General features: G+C 46.9%; 1 protein-coding gene across 6 annotated transcripts in view; it reads right to left on the bottom strand.

The window, feature by feature from the left end:
• SEPTIN6 (septin 6) overlaps positions 1-22,281 on the bottom strand; it is a 72,494-nt gene extending 50,213 nt beyond the window's left edge. For 2 of the 6 annotated variants that reach the window (XM_041000000.1, XM_041000002.1), the window contains exons 1-2: positions 21,935-22,254; positions 5,747-5,861 (exon numbers count right to left, since the gene is read on the bottom strand). In XM_041000000.1, coding sequence (XP_040855934.1) covers positions 5,747-5,861; positions 21,935-21,964 — 145 coding nt within the window. In that variant the 5' untranslated portion in view covers positions 21,965-22,254. Of the gene's footprint in view, positions 1-5,746; positions 5,862-15,561; positions 15,624-21,690; positions 21,813-21,934 lie in introns of those variants that run through there. The other 4 variants (XM_041000001.1, XM_040999999.1, XM_041000004.1 and 1 more) reach the window with 4 other exon arrangements.
• Between the last annotated feature and the right edge of the window lie 415 nt (positions 22,282-22,696).

Here is a 22,696-nt window from a genome sequence, read left to right as displayed (position 1 = left end):
CCAGCTGGCAGAGGAAGCTCACGAACAGGGTCGAGGTCATAGCTGGCTCAGTGACCTCGGCCTTTCTCTTTCCTGATCACGCAGAGGTCTGACAGACAATGGTGGACTGGAGCCGGCCCGGCCCACTTCCTGCATCTTTTCCCTTGCCTGTGTGTAGTGACATCATATCAGTAGCTTAAAATCAGCTCTGGTGAGAGTATGGCAATCAGCAGACGCTGCAAACCACAACAGTTTTTCTCCTAATATGGGTTGCTAGACATTGGTCAGCACGCCCTGGCTGCACACTACCTTAGCGAGGTGAGCAGATGACTTTCCCACAGTTAGACGAATGAAACAATTGACCCTTGACCTTGATATAATGCTGGCTGCCCTTACCCCTCCTCCTACGGTCCTGATTCTGGGGAGAGAGAGAGAGAGAGAGAGAGAGAGAGAGAGTGTGTGTGTGTGTGTGTGTGTGTGTGTTCCAAGTTCAACTGAGCCCAATTGAGCCTGGAATCCTGAGCAGCTTCAAAGTAAATATTATTGTTATGACCCTTTGTGCTTTTCACAGCCATTACTGTTGCTGGCACATTTGGACAGATGAGTCTCTTTGGGGCTTTTTCCCAGCCATGCAAAACAACAGGCACATTTATACTGCAGCCAGCTCTGGTGGGTCCTCTGACGCTTCCAGGACCACATCTAGAATCAGCGGCTAATTAAAATTTCCAAAACTAAGGGATTGGCATATATTTGTTAGAATGTACCTGAGCAGAATTATTCTATGCAATTGCCCATGTGCCTAGCCCTCTACAAATAACAACTGTAGGTGATGTTTGTTTGTACCCTTACATATAAATTAGGTTCTGGATTCATAAACCTTCTCTCTTCCTTTTTCTCACCCCCAACATACACACATACATGTGTACCAACTCTCCTCCCTTTAACCCCTGCTTACACACATATGCTTGCACTACACTTATCCTGCTAGGCCTGTAGCCCAGCACCAAGATCAATGGTAATATGAAAACAACACAGTGTTACCATATCTATACACTGAAAAGATCCTATCAGAGAAGAAAAGAGAATACTTTAGAAGAACACACAAGAATAATTTTAAATAGTTTGTGGACAAATGGCATTAGAAGACAATCCGTGTTTTCCATCAACTTTTTTGAAGACACCAAGTATTTTATGCCCAAATAAAATCTTTTGATAATAGTCATTAAGAAAGCAAAACTGACTGTTAAGCACAGACAATAGGTATGAAAGTACTGTCGCTGAAAGTCCTCCAAGTGAAAAAATTACCCTCAGCAGCCAAATGAACAATAATAGGACCCAGTGCCATGGCTGGGCTGAGGTTGCAATCTTGACCCTGACCCAAACTGTGAGTTCTTGGAGCAATGACAGGAGCATAAGCACAGAAAGAGAGCAGCATGCACAAGCTATTTTATTTTGTTTTTTTTTTTATCAGGGATGAGAAATGAAATTAATGCAATCTCTGCAATGGGGTTATAAGTGCAGATTAAAAGGGGATTTACTGGGGTGGCCATTTCCTGGATTTTTAAAAATATATTTTTTTATTTTATTATTGGAAAAGCAGATCTACAGAGAGGAGATAAAAAGGATAAAGATCTGCCAATGGCTGCTTCACTCCCCAAGAGGCCACAACAGCTGGAGCTGAGCTGATCTTAAGCCAGGAGCCAGGAGCTTCTTCTGAGTCTCCCATGTGGGTGCAGGGTCCCAAGGCTTTGGGCAGTCCTCTATTGTTTTCCTGGGGCACATACAGGGAACAAGAGAGGAAGTGGAACAGCTGGGACACAAACCGGCGCCCATATGGAATCCCTTCTGGGCCTTATTTCCTGGACTTTGAGAATTGGAGAGAAAACAAAGAATGTGATTCCCTGGGAGTGAGAAGGTCTCCTTCCTACCCCTTCCTCTCAGAGGGTCTGTCCTTGTGCATGGGCAATTCCATCATAGCAGGTACATATCAAAGTAGTTGTTGCTGTGCAATGTCTAGGTGAAAGCAAGAGGACGGTGGTTTACTCCTTTCTACCTCACTTGGCCTCGAGCTTGGATGCCTGTTCCTCTGGTCCCCTCTGTGACCTACATGTCAAATTACCCTGCACTTCTGCCATCACAGAGCAACTCTAATCCACAGTCTCCCAGTAATGTTTTACTAGGACATCCAATTGCCCTTGATTGTAAAGGGAATGTTTAGGTGAGGTCTGCCATTTCACTTCTGATCTCCTCAACACCAATGCAAGCCGCATAGAACTCTCAGGGCAACCCCAAGGGATTCCTACATAATTGTGTTGAAATAAACTGGCCATCAGCAAAATTCAAGTCTTATTAGTTGAACAATGAGTTAGTGGTGCTGATACTGGATGTGGTATCATTTGCACTTGTTGTTGAAAATTATGACTTTTATTAATTTTTCATCTCTTCTAATAGCACCTAAATATAACCATGAGTTAGACTTTCAGCATTTGAGAAGTTAACAGCCAAGATTTGTGTAATTTCATGAAGCACATTTTTTCACCACATAGGTTCCAAGGTAGACGTGGGAGTGGGAATTCAGCTAGCGAATGAGTCTGGATGACTGTCTGTAATCCATATTTACATGTGGCTTGGTTGTTCTCTACTTGTCCTTGACTGCGCAGGGAGTCTCCTTACAGAAAATGACCCAGAAAAGAGGGCTTGGGACAGAGGAGAAGAAAAAAATTAAGAGCCCAAGAAAGTGAATGTCTTTAGCAGGGAAACAGAATGTTTTAATGCATTAAAGAGTAAAATAACCAATGCAGTAGAGGTTTGAATCTGTAACATGAATGAGTGCCCCCATACACTCTATAGAAAAATAAGAAAAGGCAATTAACAGAAGTGTTTGAGTGTTCCAGCCAGTGTGAACACTGGCTCTATTATGGTATTTACGATCATTAGGTTTTGGATGGAGGTCACATAAAATATGCAGGTATGCTGTGCTGCACAGTGGGATGAAAATGATATACTCTGTGTTTGCAAATTCAAAATTGTCAAAGTCTAAGAACACAGTCTTAAAGAATGCCAAGGCAAGGACATTGGTCCTGTCAGGACAACAGGTGGACGAATTCAACCTGGGCCAGGGACTCACAAGCATGCACAGGATCTGCCACTGGGAGGAGACCAGATAGAGCACCTTGGTGAACTCCTTTGTCAGGTTGCAGTCCCTGCCGGTAAGTACAAGAACCAAGGCAAGTTGCAACCCAAACCAGACCAGGTTACAATACCCGTCAACATACATATGGGTCAGGTCAGGGGGTAGGTCAAGCTGAGTCAGTTTATAACCTTCACTGAAAGATCTTGAGAGCCAGGATGGAGTGAGGAATGGCCGAGTTTGGGCTGCAACACCAGCCAGTTCACACTTGAGCCGGGACTGGGGGAATGACTGGGTTGCAGCACTAACCAGCACAAGGTTGAACTGGGGACAGGTTGGATAGAACCAGGCTGATGCACCCTGCTGGTGGATGCTAAGGAGAGATGAGCCATGTCAGTCTGGGGGCAGTGGGTGCCAAGTCCATGAGCCCCAGGGACGGAAGGGTCCTTGGACCCACCAGTGTGGTGGGTGCTGGAACCATGACCCCCAGGGTTGGGGGGGTTCCATCAGGTCCCTGGTTGCACGGCCTGGGGTCCTGGGCCCACCTGTGCAACTGGGGGCTGGATCTGTAAGCCCCAGGGGCGGGGTGGGGTCCAGAGGGCCCTGGGTCTCCTGGCCCAAGCCCCTTGGGCCCACCTGCGTGGTGGATGTTGGGTCAGTAAGTCCTGAGGGTATGGGGTCTGGTGGGGCCTGGGTCTCCTGGCTTAGGTCCTTGGACCCACTTGTGTGGTGAATGTCAGGTCCATGAGCCCCAGGGGTGGAGGATCCGGAGGGCCTTGGGTCTCCTGGCCCAGGTCCTAGGGCCCACTTGTCTGGTGGGTGTCAGATCTGTGAGCCCCAAGGGCAAGAAGTTCAGTGGGGTCTGGGTCTACTGGCCCAGGCCACTGGTCCCACCTGTTGATGGGTGCCAGACCTGAGAACCCCAGAGGTATGGAGTCCAGAGGGCCCGGAGTCTCCTTGCCAAGGTCCTTAGGACTGCCTACATGCTAGATCTATGAGCTCCAAGGGTGTGGGGTCCAGAGGGCCCTGGGTCTTCTGGCCCAGGTCCTAGGGCCCCCTACGTGGTGGGTGTTGGGTCTGTGAGCCCCATGGTGGGGGCGGTCCAGAGGGACCTGAGCCTCCTGGCCTAGGTCACTGAGCCGGCCTGCACAATGGGTGCTGCATCCATAAGCCCCAGGGGTGAGGGTCCGGCTTGGTCCAGGGCGCCTGGCTCAGGTCCATGAACCCACCTAGGAGCTGGACAGCAGACCATGGTGGACATGAAGGACATGGTAGCCCACTGGGGCCTGCAGAGGACATTTGGTACCATAGCAGATAATGGTGAACAGAACATATGAACAATTACCCCAGCCAAATGATGACAACAAATATCTGGGCAAATGGAGACTCAAAGGTTGATTGTGTCAGCCAACGGACATTGAAAGGGATTCCTCACCTATAGATTGGCAGGATTAACAGCATTTCGGAACTATCATATTCACCTGGGCAGAACCCTTGGAGCATGTGCCACATTGTGACCCCGAGTTGACATCGAGTGGCCTTTCCCCATCCTCAGGTACTGGGATGGTTGGGAGGCTAGGCATGACCTATCCCCTTGTCTCCACCCTCCTCCCCAGAAATGGGAAGAAGAAATAGAAAGCTTGGAAGCATTGATCACACCTACTTCTCCCTAACCCTCGATCCTTCCTACCCTGATTGACTATGTAAATATCTAAAATAATAATAAGAAGAATACCAAAGAACTACTGTCCCTCATCCTTGTTTGATTGACATGCAATGTCTACCCATGTGCTCCTGAGAGATGTTGCCAGCAGCAGTGAGAAAAACATTGGGAGGAGCAAGGTGCCAGCCAGATCTGAGTCTTGGTTGTGGCTCTGGTGCTTTTTTCGTGCATTGACTTGAGTAAAAACCCTTGCCTTTACCAAATCTCTGGGTGTCTGTCTATTCTGTGTAATTATGAATGCTACTTCGCAGAGTTTCAGTAGGACCTAAAGAGCTCATGGGAGAAAGCATTTGGGAAGGACAAAAGGTAGTTCCTTATAGCATAAATTCCTTCATCCATTTCCGAAACATCATTCAGCTGTCTGTAACACACAAGGGATGAGATGTGACTCCCACAGTTTGAGATTCAAGGTAAAAAAAAAAAAAAAATGAAAAAGAAAAAGAAAAAAAAAAAAGGTCTAGGCAGAGACCTAGGTAAGGGGAACAAAAGAACTTGCACTTGATCTCAAACTGTCCCAAGCTTAGCAAGCCTGCAAAGGAAACAGCAGATAGGCCCACAGGTGGTGAGCAGGCATCTTTCCTCCAGCCATCATCGCCCTCCCAATTCTGCCCTGGCTCCTGTCTTCCACAATCAAAATAAACTTGATAACAGTAACCAAGCCAGCCAGCTGCCATACACAATTTCCACTGAGTCTCACACAGTTATGATCCAGCCAAGGAAAAAGTAGCAATAGCCATGCAAAGGCAAAAACAAAAACAAAACAGCAGAGGGATGAAAGAAGAAGAAAAGAGAGAGAAACACTCTCACAATCAGATCAGAATGACACATTATTTAACCTAATTACCTGCAAAGCCACATCCAGCCATTAAGGATCCATATTCTGTAATAGAATTTCCTGCTATGGAAATACTCACCCACGCACAGGATGTTGAAGCAGAAGCCCTGGCTGACTGACTTATTCACCAGCTGGTCAGGCAAGCTGTCAAACCCCACATGTCCAGCCAGGGGGACAGTTCGGCAACCTTCACCCTAATTTGGAAGGGGAGGAAAAGGAGAAAATGAAAAATAGGCTCAAAAGCAAATTGACAGTGGCTTTTCCATTCCATTTTTCCTTGTGCTGGGCAGTGGCACCCTCCCAAGCCCAGTGTGTCAGCTCTCCACTCAGCTGCTCTCAGTCTCAGTCTCTCAAAACAGCCCATCCACTTGCAAATCATGGATTCTTGGGCATGCACATTCTTTGAGGTCAGTAATATACATCTCCACACTTCTGAACAGAGCAAAGAGGTTTTAATCAGAGGCAGGAAGGCAGGGGCAGAAGAGGAGCAGGCTGGCCCTGAATGTTCTTATATTTGAGCTACCTCTAAACTCACTTACTAGCTAGGTAGTCACATAAGATAATATACCCTCTCTTAGAGGGTAGAGAGACTCTGATGTGCATTAGTCCAAGTGATGAGCTGGGTGTACCCATACATGATCAGAAAATATTGCCAAGAGACTTTACAAAGCAATGGACCCTCACACTAGGACATTGCAGAGATCTAAAAAAATGCAAAGGTTAAAAGCATAGGCTCTTAAATCAGGCATGTCTGAGTTATCCCCTCACCCCCTCCACAACCTTCTGGTTATGTGATCTCAGATGAAGTTATTTAAGTTCTTGAAATTTCCCCATCGGTAAAATCAGGAACTTGCAGTTGCTGTGAAGATTATAAACTAGGAAAATGCTCCTAGAGGACTTAAAATAGCATCTTCCAGCATGTGCATAGTATTCAGTCAACAGTAGCTGCCGCTATTACTTCCCTGAGGTTATCCTCAGACCTTGAGGATGCCACTGAACACTTGTGGCTCCCTCAAGCTGTGTCCTCAGGTTCCTGGACTCCCTAGGGTGAGCCAGGGCACTCCCAGCCCTGGAAAGCAGAGGGTCTTGGCTTTGCCTACAAGGGCCAAAGCTTCTTACAGTTAATGATTTTACAAAACAGGGAAAAGTCTCAAACTGGGGCAGGCATCCAAGGCACCAGGGAGGACAAAAGGGGCCTGCATGTACTCAAGAAATGTGCCAACTGCCAACGGCTGCAGGGGCGGGAAAGGGAGAAGGGAAGCTGAAGACACCCGAGCCAGACGACAAGAGTGGGCTATGTAAGGAATCAGTTTCTGTTGGGTGGGGCTGCATCAAGCTTTCTGGAACTCAAAAGATGCCAGCAGCAGTCCAAGAAAGGCATGGTTAGTGCCAGGAGATCTGCGCCAGCATCCTAGGCTGCGCTACTATGCAGCTCTTTGGCTGGACTGGACCTTTCAGACTAGGTTCTTAAATAATAAGGGCACATTTCCATACTGCTGTGGTGGAGGAGACTCTCAGCCACTGGTGTTGGCTGAGCTGCTGCCTAAATAGCTCCTTTGCCCAGCTTGGGGTCCCACTCCCATTGCTGTCCTGGGGTTTCCCCAGGCGCAAGCGACAGAGCTACAGCAGGCACCTGCCATGTGCAATTCCTCTCACACATTTCACCCCACACACTCCCAGTGGAGCAGTCTAAACTGAGGACCGCACACCAGCCCCGAGGCAGAGTTGCTGATTCTGAGCCCTCCAGGGGCACTTAGAGACTGCCAGTTTCATGAGGGGTTCACGTCACCACAGGCTTTGTTCTACATTCATCCCTTCCCACTTCCTCTTTTTTTCATCAAGGCAAATGGCACAGGGTAAAATCCCCACTACTGGTCTTGATCTTCAGTGATGACAGGGACTCAGCACACTTCTTCAATGGAGCCTTCTACTGAGTAGGTATTGGAAATTGAGTTGGACCCTGAGTTGAGGTCATCCCCAGCTGCCACTTCCTGTCTCCAAATTCAGAAGCATTAGACTTCAAGCGCTTCAAAGCTTCTGGTCCAAGTGCCAAAAGGAGATGAAAAGAATTTTCAAACTGAAGACACTGGAGAGCTTCACATCTGCTTTTTAAGGATGTAGTTCATTGTCAAAAACGTACCCAGCACCTCCCATGTGTCCAGAATTATCCCCCACAAGGTGCGAGGCTGCAAAGAGCCTCAAACAGCAAAACAAAAGATGAGCTTGGGGCTTGAAGGGATGTTGAGTTTTGATCAGGGAGAGCCATAATACAAGGTAGAATGCTTGAAAGCTCAAGAGCTATAAGAGAGACAAGGGGCAGGGAGACAAGTTAGAAAACAAATCAGATAATGTTCAACAACAGGAGTGACAGCTGCACCCTGGGGCAATACATGAAGGTAGGAGTGAGCTCACATGGCTTAGAACTAGAAAGGAAGAATAAAATTTGAGCAATGTCCTGAAGAAAGGATGAGACTCAATGAGAGATTGGGCATAGGGAGTGAGGGGAAAAAAAAATCAAAAGTAGACTATGAGATCTAAGGAGTGTGGAGTGTTAGCATCATGGATAGAAAAACAAAACCCAGAGAAAGCCAAGCTTGTTTCATGGGATGCTGAGAAGTCTGGTTTTAAAATTTAAAATTATTTAAAATTACTTGGCTGAGGCCTTAGTTTTTATAAAGATGATCAATGTTGATTGTAGAAATTTAATATATACAGAAATAATAAAGACAATAAAAATAACCCATAATATCACTCATCAAAGATAGACACTTACTAGTTATATGCTTTCCTTTCAGTTTGTACAATTTTTTTTTTAAATAAGGATGATCCTCTAGATTCCTTTTTGTAACCCGACTCAACCTGACACTTAATATAGTATGGATGTTCTGAATAATCAAGTATTCTTTCAAAAATGTATTTATTTACTTACTTATTTGACAGAGAGGGAGTGGAGATAGATAGATCTTTCATCCATTGGTTTATTCTCATATGCCTGTAACAGTCAGGACTAGATGAGGCCAAAGGCAGGAGCCTAGAACTCAATTCAAGTCTGCTCCATGTGGTAGGGACCTAACTACTTCAGCAGCCATCTGCTGCTCCACCCAGGGGGAACACTAATGAAAAACTAGAATCAAAAGGCAGATGTGGGGATCTGCCATGATGGCTCAGTGGCTAAATCCTCACCTTGCATGTGTTGGGATCCCATATGGGTGTCGGTTCATGTTCCAGCTGCTCCACAATCCATCCAGCTCCCTGCCTGTGGCCTGGGAAAGCAGTAAAAGATGGGCCAAAGCTTTGGGATCCTGTACCCACATGGGAGGCTTGCAAGAAGCTCCTGGTTTCTGGCTCCAGTTCAGCATACCTCTGGCATTGCAGCTACTTGGAGAGTGAACCAGTAGATGGAAGATCTTTCTCTCTGCATCTCCTTTTCTCTGTAAATATGCCTTTCCAATAAAAATTTTTAAAAATCTTAAAAAAAAAAAAGGTAGATCCAGGACTAGAACTCCAACATGACGTGGACATATCAAGCGGTGTCTTAACGGCTCTGAAAACAGCTTGCTTCAACAAGATATGCTTCCAAATTATTATTCTTATTAGCTACATAGAATTTTCCATATCTGTGTATTTTAATTGGGAAGGCAGTTCAAACTTATGGAGAGATGGAAAAACAGAAATACTTTCCATCCTTTGGTTCACTTCCCAAATGGCCACAACAGCTGGAGCTCAGCAGATCTGAAGCCAGAAGCCAGAGGCTTCTTCCAGATCTCCCCTACAGGTGCAGGGTCCCAAGACTTTGGGCAATTCTACTGCTTTCCAAGGCCATAAACAGGGAGCTGGATGGGAATTAGAGCAGATAGGACATGAACCATCACCCATATGGGATGCTGGCACTTGCAAGACAAGGATTTGGTGACTGAGCCACCATTCTGGGCCCCATTTAGCACATTTCAACATGGTAATCAACAATTCTATTTTATTTTGTTTCTTCTTCTTCTTTTTTTTTTTTTTTACATTTTCAAAATACCTCTGATTCTTCCCTTTAGTTAAATTTCTGTAATTAAAGCTTTTTGTCTCAAAGAAATACACACATTCCAAGGACTCTGATGCACACTGACTGATATATCATTTCAGAGAATAGTACAAACCTATATTTCTACCACTAATATATGAGAATGTTTATCTATAAATGTTGAATTTCCTAGGCTTTTTAATAAAAGATTTATGTGCTTGAAAAGCAGAGTTACATTGAAAAAGGCTTGCCCAAGTGGTTGCAACAGCCAAGTCTGGGTCAGGCCAAAGCAAGGAGCCAGGAACTCCATCCTGATCTCCCATGTGAATAGCTGGGACCCGAGTACTTGGATCATATTCTGCTGTTTTCCTAGACACATCAGAGAGTTGGATCAAAAGTGGAGCAGCGGGCCTGGCGTGGTGGCACTGTGGTTAAGGTCCTCTCCTTGCACGCCCGGGATCCCATGTGGGCGCCGGTTCTATCCCGGCAGCCCCACTTCCCTTCCAGCTCCCTGCCTGTGGCCCGGGAAAGCAGTCGAGGACAGCCCAAAGCTTTGGGACCCTGCACCCACGTGCGAGACCCGGCAGAGTCTCCTGGCTTCAGACCGGCATAGCATCGGCCGTTGCGCTCACTTGGGGAGTGAATCATCGGACGGAAGATCTTCCTCTCTGTCTCTCCTCTCTGTATACCCACCTTTCCAATAAAAAAATAATAAAAATAAATCTTTAAAAAATAATAAAGTGGAGCAGCGAGGGCCCCACACAGATGCCTAGTAGGTAAATCCTCTCCTTGCATGTGCAGGGATTCCTGGATCAAAAGTGGAGCATCTGAGGCCTGGCACAGTAGCCTAGTGGCTAAATCCTCACCTTGCATGCCGCCGAGATTCCATATGGGTGCCGGTTTGTATCCCGGCTGCTCCACTTCCCGTCCAGCTCCCTGCTTCTGGCCTGGGAAAGTAGCAGAGGATGGCCCAAAGTCTTGGGACCCTGCACCCGATGGGAGACCTGGAAGACGCCACTGGCTCCTGGCTTCAGATTGGCTCAGCTCCAGCTGTTGCGGCTACTTGAGCAGTGAACCAGTGGATGCAAGATCTTTTTCTCTCCTCTCTGTAAACCTGATTTTCCAATAAAAATAAATAAAATAAATCTTTAAAAAGTGGAGCAGCTGAAACTTACTCCTATGCAGATGGAATGCCTTCTCTGGAGATGGCAGCTTAACCTACTGCACCACAGTGCTAGGCTTTCTTAGTCTTTTTAACCATATTCATTGAAAAACAACATCATGTTGTCTTACTTGCATTTTAGTACTGAGAACAGGCATTTTTTCATTGTTCAATTGTGTATGTGCATTGTGTGAGCATATGTAAGTTGCCAGCTTGGGCCTTTGTCCATATTTTCAAAAGTGTGTGCTTGTATTTCTCTTTTGAATTTATCAAAGCATTTCATATATTAAAGAAGATAAGGTAGTTTTAATTTTGTAGTGAGCTATCCAGGGGAAGAAATCTAATAAGTTGTTAGCAATATGGGATTTTGGGCTCAGGGAGAATTCAGGACTGGGATATAAATTCAAGAATGAGAGATATGAAATTGGATGCATTCTCCAGGGAGAGAAGAGCTTAAGACCGAATATAAGAAATGCCCTGAGTAAGGAAGAGAAAGATGGACAGGATTCCGCCAAGAAGAAGAAATGATCAGAAAAGTCAGAGGTATGCCAACAGTTCTCCATCACCAAGGATTAAAGGGAAAGTCAGCAATTGCAGAGGTTGGACCTCTGCCACCCACATGGAAGACTTGAACCGAGGCAACAGTTTGGCTTAGACCTGGCTGTGGCTGCTACCCAGGGAGTAAACCAGAGGCTGGAAGATCTCTATTTCCGTCTCTTCTTCCCTCTCTATTGTTCTAGCTTTCAAATAAACAAATAAAAATTAAAAAAAAAAACTGCACAGAAATGGCCATTGCTTTGGACTTTGGTGAAGGTCACTGACAACTCCAGGAATCCTCATTTCTCTTCTACCTTTTACTTAGTAGTAACTACTCCTAAACTAACCAAACACATCATGGACTAAGGGTCATAAACACTTGCAAATGTGTTCTTCTTGCTTCTAAAGATTTGAGTAGCGAACTTCTTATCTCAATCTCTGCAGTTCAGAAAACTTTGGGGGCCAGCATTTACGGCACAGTGGGTTAGGATGCCATTCTGTATTGCCAGCATTGCCTATGGGTACTGGTTGGAGTTATGGCTACTCCAATTTGGATTAAGCTCCCTGCTAATGTGCTTGGGAAAACAGAAGATGGACGTAGTGTTTAGGCCCCTGCAACCTACATAGGAGATTGGTATGGAGTTTCTGGCTCCTGGCTTCAGCCTGGCTCAGCCCTGGCTTTTGTGGCCATTTGGTAAGTAAACAAGCAGTGGAAGATTCTCTCTCTCTCTGTTTCTCTGTAACTGTCTCTTTTTTTTTTTTTTTTAAGAAAACAGAGAACTTCAAAAATGTATTTGTATAGTTGCTGCTTTAGGAAATCCTGTCTAGTAAACACTATGAACTCTTGCTTTGATGAATATTATAAGATGTCAAGGTCTTCATTATGAGTATCAGTCCTCATTGTTCAAAGCTAAACTTCGTGGAAGGAACAAGGACAGGACATTGGGCTGAGTGTAAATTAACCCTAGGCAGGCCTCTGAAAGTTTCCTCCTCTCTCAGCTCCTGATATTTTACCTTTCTGCTCTTTCTCCTTAAGCTAGTCTGAATTATTGAGATTCTGATTACTTTGATTGCAGCTAATTTGAATGGTTCCTTGACTACAGTGTACCCAAGAGGAGATGGAAGTGGCAACTTGGCTCAGTGCGTCTGACATTAAAACCTCAAGCTGTCATCTTGAGTAGATGTTGACGCCAGGTTGAAGTCATGAACTAAGATGCCAGAAAGATCATTCACCAAAATTGTAAATTGCACACCTCCCATAACCTTGCAATCTCCTCTTAGAATCCATTCTGCAGAGATTCACAAATCTGGACAAAGATCTATGTACAGGAAATTCATTACAGCATTGCTTATAATACAGGAAGACTAGAGGAAAAAACACCCTACATATCCAACAAGAAGAAAATACTTAACTCAATTATGGCACATGCTTCTCCTGGAATATTCTGCAGCCACTAAGAGGGAAGTGGTAGTACTAGGCAGAAAACAAGCTGCAGAAGGAGCATCATATATAAGCACAAATAAACACAAAACCCTGAATATGTGCATTTGCAAGGAAATACATGAGAATGTAATAGAAAGAAGGCTGCAAAGACATTCAGCAAACCACTAAATGTGGCTTTCTCCGGTGGGGGAATGGAAATAGGGGCCCAGTCGGGGAGAGAGGCAGTCTGCTGCCACATTGTTGGAGTCTTTTAGAGCATGAAGGTATTCACACATTACCTGTGTAATTTAAAAACATTTTTAATATGAGAAAAGAGAGTCCCTGCCCAGCTTTGCAGCAGGGGTAATTAGGATGCAGAGAGTCTGAGAGGCGTTGAACGGAAGGCAAAATGAAAGAGTGTTCCTGAGAATCAGGACAGCCCCCACAGCCTTCCCCAGCCACGCTTCCTGTTTTCTCCTCATCTGCAGTCACCTGTGGTTTTGCAATACGTTATACCACATTTCATGTCATGGGCAGAAACACTGCTCTCTTTCTCTTCCTCCTCCTCCCCTCAAGAACGCAGGGCTGGCGATTTGTAATTGAATGTTCTTAAGGTTCCTGTTATGGAGCTAGCAGCTGTGCATCTCTCTCTCTCTCTCTCCCACTGTGGTCATTCTGAAGATAAAGAATCCCAGAAGCACCCAAGTCAGCACCCCTCGAACCTCCCTTTAACCCCTACTCCCCATCCCCCACTCCCAACCTTCTGGCCCTCCTCTGACCTCAGTGGTGTGAGGCCTCTGGGAACCGAAAGGCGCATTTTGTGTCAATGGAGAATTTCCCGTCCCCATTTAAAACCAAGGTGCCTGAGTTAATGGCTGCTGTTCTGAAAGGTGAGAGTTTGGCCCCATCACTAAGCTCTGCTGAAACTTTTCTCATTAAGCCATTTGCATCCAAATACTGGACAGGGCTAAATACACAGGTACACAACATGGCTTCTCCTCCTGAGCCTTGCCAGTTGCTGAGGAAGGGCCCAGATTGCCCCACACTTCCCCTTGCTCCCTCTCCAACGGAGACAATAGACTGGCCTTCTCTGCAACTCTCCAACCACCTCACACTGATCTCTGTTAGACCCTGCAAATCTCCACCACTGTCAAAAACAATCCATCAGTTTGGGGGGATGCACAATGAAATATGCAGGAGCTAAAAAAAGTGTTTTCTAAAAAATCTGATGACCTAAGGAAGTGCTCACCAAATATTGTCAGGCGAAACAAAACAGAAAACCAGCACAGCCAGGGTCATCTCAACAATGGCAAAAAAAAAAACAGACACACTTTTTAAAAGAGTAGAACAGACACCAAAATCATGACACTGACTACTCTGGAGTAGAAGGTTGTAGGTGATGTTGCTTTTCTGTGTTTCCCAAATTTTCTTCAATAGGCATATTTTAATTTTATACTCAGGGAAAAGTTTCTTTTTTAAGGCTCTACGATGACAGTTACAATATTTTGCTAGGCAGGAAAGTGACTTCTGACATTTCAGAAATCTTAAACTACAACCAAAAGGCTGTTTCACTCACAGATAGCCAGAACACTTGGTTAATCAGAACAACCAGCTTTGGGGCAGCTTTTTGTATGTAAGACATTTACTTTGCTAATAATATAATAAAACCCTATTCTCTTATAATTTATTATTGCATATAATATATATATATGTATAACAAGTATAGCTTACTATTGTAAAGACTTAAGTGAACCAGAAGTCAAATGACAAATACTGAGACAAGTAACAGAAAGACTTGAGCCAACAATAAGGTGACTGATAGCCCAAGGTACTGCCTCCTTGGAAGTCACTGTATTAGCAACTATATGATCCACAGAAGTGCTGCTAACTTCTCAGAGGCTTTAAAAAAAAACTTCCAATATACCCAAAACATCAGATACAATGATTTCCCTGCCAGACCAAGAGAAAACTGACAGTAGCAGCAATACCCTGTGCTGAGGTATTTCTCTTGGCCTTTCCCAAAGAGAAATAAAACATGCAAAAATGGGCAGTGCCTCTAAGCACTCTCAGGAATACCCTTCTGAAGGAGAGAAGTGTAGGGGACCCTGGGGAAGCACAAGGGAGACCATCCTTACCATGCAAGGAGTGGAAGTGCCACTTTAGGCAAATCCAGTACATGACACTGATTTTAATATATATGATAAGGAACTAGTGCTGTGGCACAGTGAGCTAAATTGCTGCCTGTAGCACCAGCATCCCTTATGGATGCTGATTCGAGTCTTGGCTGTCCTATTTCTAATCCAGCTCCCCGCTAATGTGCCTTGGAAAGCAGCTGAAGATGGCTAATCCTTGGACCTCTGCACCCACACAAGAGACGTGGATGGAGTTCCAGGTTCCTGGTTTTGGTATTGTTCAGCCCTGGCTGTTGGGAACATTTGGAAATTGAACCAGCAGATGGGAGCAGATAGAAGATATCTTTCTCTCAATCCCTATTCGTAACTTGGCCTTTCAAATAAATAAAACACACAGCAGGCTTTTACACACACACACACACACACACACACACACAAGATAAATTCCAAAGTGGCTTTTCATTCTATAAAAGGATTCACAGTAGGAGTCCATTAACTAGCCAGCTCTTGTGGTGCATCTAAAATGGGCTTCAACAGACACTCAGCTGTATCTTTATAGGAAGACCACAGCTACGCCCACCTGCATGGACAGAAAGAGCGGGAAGGCCCCCCGTCTCTAGTGCACGCTTACAGAGTCCCTGCTGAGCTGAGAGCAGAAGCTGATCTTCTCACCAACTCTCTCCCCACCCACTCTCTCCCTACCCAGCTCAAGAAGTCAGAGCAGGAAGGGGGGGGGTGGGGGACGGGGTGGAGCTGAAGTCTGCCACCTCATTTGGAAGCAGAAGCAGGCAAGGGCCTCAAAGAAACCAGGCTGCAACACAAGGATACAGAACTATACAATATTAAAGGCTGGAAATGCCCAGAAAGATCACCTCATCCAATCCACTCTGTTTTGCAAAAGGGGAAACAGAGACTGGGTGAGAGGAAGTGACTTGTCCCGAGTCAGAGTGATTTAGTGGCAATGAGTGGCAATAGGATTCCCAGCCCCAGTCAAGCCTATTGCCACTCTTAAATGGAAAACCTGATTCAAAAGGCTGAGGTATTTCTTTACACAGCTAAAAAGTCTGAAACATCTCCCTTGATGCTGGTCAGGAGGAGGCAGTTCAGGCAGCAACGTGCGAGCCTGAGGGCTCACCACGTGGCTCTGGGCCACAGATGGCAAGTGAGGTAGTGTATGACCACAGACGACCCATGCTCCTCCTTTCTCCTTACACCCCCACTCCCTACACCCCCACTTGCCTACTTCTCTCATCTTCTGATTTCAGCTCAAGCTGCCGCAAGGCCCATTGCCAGCTCCGCTCAAGAGCCCCAGAGCTAAGAGTCCCTACCTAAAGCCGTAAGTCTGAGTCCAGGTTTAAAAAGATCTCTGCCCCAGGCTGGCAGGTCACCTTTCCTAGGAGAGCCACACAAATCCCTTCCAACTTCCCCCTTCCTATCACCATAATCTCAGCAGTTTCCTAGGTGTGTCTGGCCTTTTCTACCTCCAATCTGCTTCAAAAAAGAAAAGCTTCTACCCACAGGCCTCTGGGTGAATGCCCAACTGCCCTCTGGGGAGCGTGAATTTGCCTCTGCCTCCATCTGGTCTCGTTTACTGGGGATCTGAAACAAAACAAGCCCAGTTCCTGCCTCAGCGCCAGTGTTCAGGGCTAGGGGCCTCCCTCCACTGTGAAAGGAAACCCAACACCATCTCACACCTCATCATGGCCTGGGAAGGTACTGGTCTGCTCCTGTTACCCAGGGCCATGGAGGGCCCTGGCAGGGGGAAACCTGAGCTTACAGAGCAGTCCCTGAAAAGGCCTGCAAATCCCATTCTCCTGCCGCCTCTCCCTCTCACCACCTTCAGAGAGTGCAATGGACGACCCGACACCAGGGCCAGCGGAGAGCCGGCTGCATCCTTCAGCAGATGGCTGTCTCTAATGAGAAGACGCGGGAGAAGGGGGGAGCGCATCATTCCTCACCCTCCAGAGCATGTGGCCTCCCTCCCCTGGGCAGGCAGCAGAGAAGCCCATGATTTCCAATCCCCACAGCAGAAACCTCCTCTCTGCCAAACTGAGGAGGAAGGGTCTGTGTTTCTCATTTATTCTGCTCCCCCTCCCTCCAGTTGTTACTTAAAATAATCCATCCCTCCATGGCTGGTGGCTCCAAGATTTTTATTTAAAGCAATATGGAGAAGAAAAAGAAAAGAAAAAGAAAACCCACACACAACCCGTGACTGTGCTATGTTGTATTGAAGCAGAGAATTTTTTCTTAACACCAGTCTTCAGATCACCCAAGCATACTCTTATGAGGGTGCTGGCAGGGGCGTGGGGGCTAAAATACAATCAGAAGAGGGAGGGGAGCAGGCAAAACATTTATTTCTTAGAAACACTGTAAAGGCAAGTAGCCAAAAAAAAAAACAATAATAAAGAATTGGTATCATCTGGTGCATGTTTTATTGCTTCATCACCTGACCAACAATAACACTTTGGACTAAGTTACTTGGTCTCCCTGCACGCATAAAATGAAGAGAACAATAAGACTTATCCAGGAAACTGTTGGGGAAAATGAAATCATACAGATGGAAGCATTTTGAGATAGTTGAAACATGTTCCATAGATCCAGTTTTCCATGTCTCTCTGTCTCCTCCTCCCTGCACCCATCTGTCTTGAATGGGGGTTTTAATGTACATGCAATGAAAAGTCTTTTTCAATTGCTCATACTAATGCTAAACCATGGCTCTGATCATCTACAAACCCCGGAAAGTTCAGAAATCAGTCATATTTACATTCAGAATATCTTTTTTCAGGGAACTTATCTTCCTGATTAGTTTTGCTCAGTCTAGTGCAATGGGTTTGCTCCCTTCTAGCTCACAAAGGGAGGGACCATGCTGGGTAACAAAGCTGGCAATTAATGGCAAATTTACAGCAGAGTATCCACAAAGAAAATGTTATACACATGACTGCAGATCATACTCACTTTCTACTTTCCAGACACACCATTCAGCTCTGAGGCAGTTTTGCCTAAGACCACTCATATCCCCAGCATTTAGGATGTGAAGCAGAATCAGGGATTACCCCTCATATGGAAGCTTTGAGAGGGCAGAGTTCCTGTGTGCCTTGGCTACCACCACATTCCCAGTACCTGGCACAGGGCCTAGCCCAACTGGTGCCCAAGGAACACCATTGAAGGGATGAATGAAAATAAAAGGAGGTGAATCCACAAATGAAATGTTCCCAGCCAAGTAACAGAGGTACAATCTCCCCCATCTTCACATCCACCCACTTCCTATTCTGAAGTCTTCAGGAAACCTTTCTGTCACCCGCTGTCCCTGTCCACTGCTAGAGTAGGTCCCCTGGTAATGAAGTCACACAGTTGTCGCTGTCCTGGGGGCACTCATTACAATGACGATTGAATAATGATTTGTGTTGGTCTCTACTACTGGATTGTAAACTTCTTGCAGAAGAGACATATGCATATGGGGAGCCTTTCACTTCCTCTCAACTTTTTCTTTTGAAAAATTGACACACAGAAAATTTGGAAAATAACGCCATAGTTGTCCATCTATCCTCTTTTTTTTTTTAAATATTTGGAGCCATGTATAACTTTCTTCATATCTAAATCTGTAGTAGGTCCATGGGTGAATATCAGGGTTTGTTTTCCTTGCTTGGAGTACGGGATTATCTTTACTGTGCGTTGGCAGGCATTGCCAAGGCAGGAAACTAGGAGGGTAATCAAAGGGAAACCACCATTGGATAACAAGACCAGTCTGGGGTGGTAGCAATCTTTGCTCTATGCAGCTGCTCTGGGACACTGGCCCCTGTCCAAGCTTCCTAGGGCACACAGAGCCTCCACCACCACCTTTTATTAGGGAGAACAGCCAATATCTAAATTGCCACAGGAAAAGGCATCATTGTTCACAATGTAGGATAGATTTGAAGCCAGAATCAACAAGATAGTCTCCCTATGGGCCAGCACTTACCATTGCCTGCATTCCAAAATGCAACGTTGAAAGAAGCAGCTCGGGGTGAGAGAGATAAATAAGTTGTGTCACCTTTCTAGAGTGCATTAGAGGCAGCCCTCAGTGTTTTGCAGCTGGGGCAACACAAGGATTTCCTATAATTCTGATTACTTTACAGTATCTACAATTTGGCTCTCCAACTAGGCCATGAGCTTGAATGTCATGAACTGCGTCTCCTATCCTTTTATTTTTTGCATAGTTGTTTAGGGCTAGCACTTAGCACTGGACATCTAACAAACAGTCATGGACACAGTGGAGAGCCTTCTCAGACCCCTTGGTGGTTTTTATTCAAATGGGATGGAATTGTACTAAGGTACCTCAAAGTTCAAGGAAAAAAAATGTCATGCAAAAAAATTTCAAAACCCATGCATAGTATTTTCAAAATACACATCTTCATGAACTTATTGAAAACCCCTGGTACACATAAATCTCCAAAACAATTTGCACCAACACACTCAGCTTTGAATTCCAATTTCCTTGAAATTTTCAAAGTACCAAATTATGTACCAAAGAACTGAACTTCCAAACATAGGCCTTATCCAACAACTGCAGGGCCTGCTTTAATCACGTAAGATGTTCAGCCACAGTGACCCTCCCCTGACTCTGGAAAGGACATTGCCCATCTATAGCCAGGCAGGACTCACATGACATGTCTCAGCAGTCATTACAAAGAACTCCTAGGCTAGCAGCATTTAGGTTTCCTCACTAGTCTTCTCTCCCCAAATCCTGGATAAATATTCCTTGAAAGAAACAAGCAGCAAGCAGCCCTGCAAGGTCTTCTGAGTTAATTCCAGCTTCCTCTGGTGAATTACAATTTCTTCAGACACAAAGGAGAGCAGAGAGACAAATGACACATAAACAAGAGCTTCCCTGATTGGGGGGGGGGGGTAGGGTGGGTGGGGAGATGGTAGAAGAGGGATGGAGAGTGACGTCAGCCTTCCCAGAAACCAATTTATCACAATAACAAGGTCTCAAGTGCTTGGGTGGCTTGTCCAGCTTCAGAATCTGGTGTGAAATTATGTTCTTCATCATGCAGGATGCCAAGGCCTGCCAGAGCAAACTGGAACCATGCCAAGAAAACCAAGTGGTTCCAAACCACCCTAGAGCCCTTCAGCAGCTGAACAAAGGCCATCTCTGGGTGCAAGAGTTGTGCCTGAGATGAAACACAACCTTCTGGAATGTACCCCCACGCAACAACTGCCTGAAGTCCTAATCCAGGCAAGGGGAGTGTGGCCAGATCAATGTAAACTCATTAGCTGACAAGAAAAATCATTCGTGCCATTTCTGATCACTGAAGATGGAAGAAATGTCACCCTGGAGACTACTCCTCCACTATGCCATTTCTAACATGCAGGTAACGAGGGGCAGAAAATCACTCTCAGAGCCTTCAAAAACGTGACAGCAAGAAGTATTATGGGGTCAATCTTGGAGGAAAGCAAACTATCTCAAATTCCACTATCACAGAGCATTGTCTCCCGTGGACTCCTGGTCCTTCCACACCATGACTTGCATAAGAAGCTCGGTGCTGAAATGTGCAGGAATTGGGGGAGCTTTCAAGAGAGGATCCTGCCCATTTGAACTGTGACAGAGGATGGAAGTAAGTCATCAATAGTTCTACTGCGGAGCACATGCTCGCAGATTCTGGGTTCAGATTTTTAAAGCAGATCCGCTTCCATTACAACAAATACCTTAGAGGTGGGCGTGTTTCTTTATTTTGTTTAGTGTTGCACTGGGAGCGCCTGTTAGAACTATTTCACAAACCAAGGTTTTAAAACCGCTTTATGTGGTTTGGAGATTTTCATGAAGTAATAGCTGGTGTCTGGGGATCTGGTGCACTGCTACCTCTCTCTCCTCATCTCAGTGTGGGTGGGCCTCTTAGAAGGCCAGATACTCAAGGATGAATAGAAAATCTAGGTTTTCCTCACAAATGGAACCAACTCCTCCCTTTATAATCAACTTCTGGTCTAGAAAGTAAACCAAACAAACATGGAGCCTCAGGTCACTTCGGTATGATTCCTCTGCATCACCCAGCCCGGAAAACTTCAGTTTTGTAAATGAAGATGGTTTTTTCCAGAGTTGGCTGCCAACAAAAAGAGAAGACAGCAGCGCTATTGCAAGTCTCACACTTATTTTCCTGAGTCCCCATAGAAGGAAACCAGCTCCCCAGGTTTTGGCACATGAGCCCAGCCACACAAAACACGCACTCAGAACAGATACCCCAGACGGAGGTCCGCGCCCGAACATGCCAAAATACGCAGCCAGCCATCTCCAGGCCCGCCAAAGACACCTCACAAAAACGCACAAATGGGACCCAGAGGCACCCAGCACAAGCAGCCGACAGAGGCATTCGGACACACGGACAGACACCAGAGACACGCACACTCCAACAGGCAGACTCATTTGGGGTCACAGACACAGCTCGGCCGCTCGGGCAGGCACGAGTGTTCGTGCGTGCACAGACGTCGCTACCCACAGACGCAGTCACATATGCAATGCATATGGAGAAACCCTACCCCAGCCAGTTACCTCCCCGCCCCCCTCGCCACTCACCGCTTTTGACCCCCACCCCCCCAGGCTAGCCCCAGTCCCGCGCGCGTTCCTCCTCCTGAACGCTCAGGGATCCTGGCCAGCAGCTGTGCGTAGAAGGGCAATGAGGCCAGGGTGCCTTGGACCCGGGGGCGCTAGGCAGCTCGTGGGGCCATTCATTCGGCAACGCCCCAGCGGCGGGACTGCAGCTGCAGCTAATGAGGCGGCGGCGCTTACCGCAGTTCTCCGGCAAAGCAAGTTCAGCTGCCTACCGACGGACCAGGAACCCCAGGCAGCCCATTCCGCCTTAGGCCGACTAGGGAGACTGAGCCACTGACACTGCGAGCAGAAGTGCAGCCGTGCCGCGGGTCCCAGGTGTTCCCCAGTGCCCTCTTCTCTTTGGCTGTGGCAGCAGCCAGGACTCCTCGACCCTCCCCCAGGCTCCCGGCCCCGGCGTTGGGTACCAAAGCGCCGCACTCACCACCTGGCGAGCTATATCGGTCGCTGCCATCGCTCCTGCGTCCGCCAGGGCTGCCACGGGTGCCGCCGCAACGGGAGCTACTGCACAGGAAACCGAGGAGCTCTTCCGACAAAGAGAAAGTGTTACACTTCGGGCGCGACCAAGTCCGGTGGGGGGAGGTGCGAGGGAGGGGCCCCCCTCGCCGCCGCTCCAACCCCAACCTCTCCTCTATCGCCCACCCCCTCGGAAGTAGGCTACCTGGAGGGGGTGGCTGGAACGCGCTGCCGTGCCACTACTGCGAGCCCACTTCCAGTTCTCCCTGCACCCCAGCCATAGGCCTCCGTCCAGGGGGGCGGAGGCTGCCCCTCAGTGACCACGTCCTCTGCCCGCACCCCCCCGCCACTAAGCTCCATGGTACGTCCCGACCTCTGCTGAATTGTCACACCCCCCTACTCTCCCCTACATCCCTGAGTCCCCAGACCCTGAAGACTGGATGGGAGCCACTGCCCCTCCCCCTCTGGCTCTCAGTTCGGCGGCACAGCGCTGCGGTCCTCTCTCCCTCCTCCTAGCCCCCTGTACTTTCTCTTCCGTTCCACCGAGATCCCAGGGTGCTAGGTGGGAGCGCTGGCCGCTGGAGTCTCAATGCCCTGTCCCCCCACCCCAAACCGCCGCCATATCCATGGCCTGGAAATCTTGCGGGAGGAGGGAAAGGGGCATGCGGGTAGAAGGAAGAGGGGAATTGGGGATGGGGGGATTAGGGGGCTGCGGCATCTTTAGCTCCAT

This window comes from Ochotona curzoniae, unplaced genomic scaffold (genome assembly GCF_017591425.1).
Source record: "Ochotona curzoniae isolate NIBS_2020 unplaced genomic scaffold, NIBS_Ocur_1.0 scaffold_1852, whole genome shotgun sequence".
Taxonomy (NCBI): Eukaryota; Metazoa; Chordata; class Mammalia; order Lagomorpha; family Ochotonidae; genus Ochotona; species Ochotona curzoniae.
The sequence above is the reverse complement of the archived record's forward strand: the minus strand, read 5'-3'. Positions and strand labels throughout refer to the sequence as shown.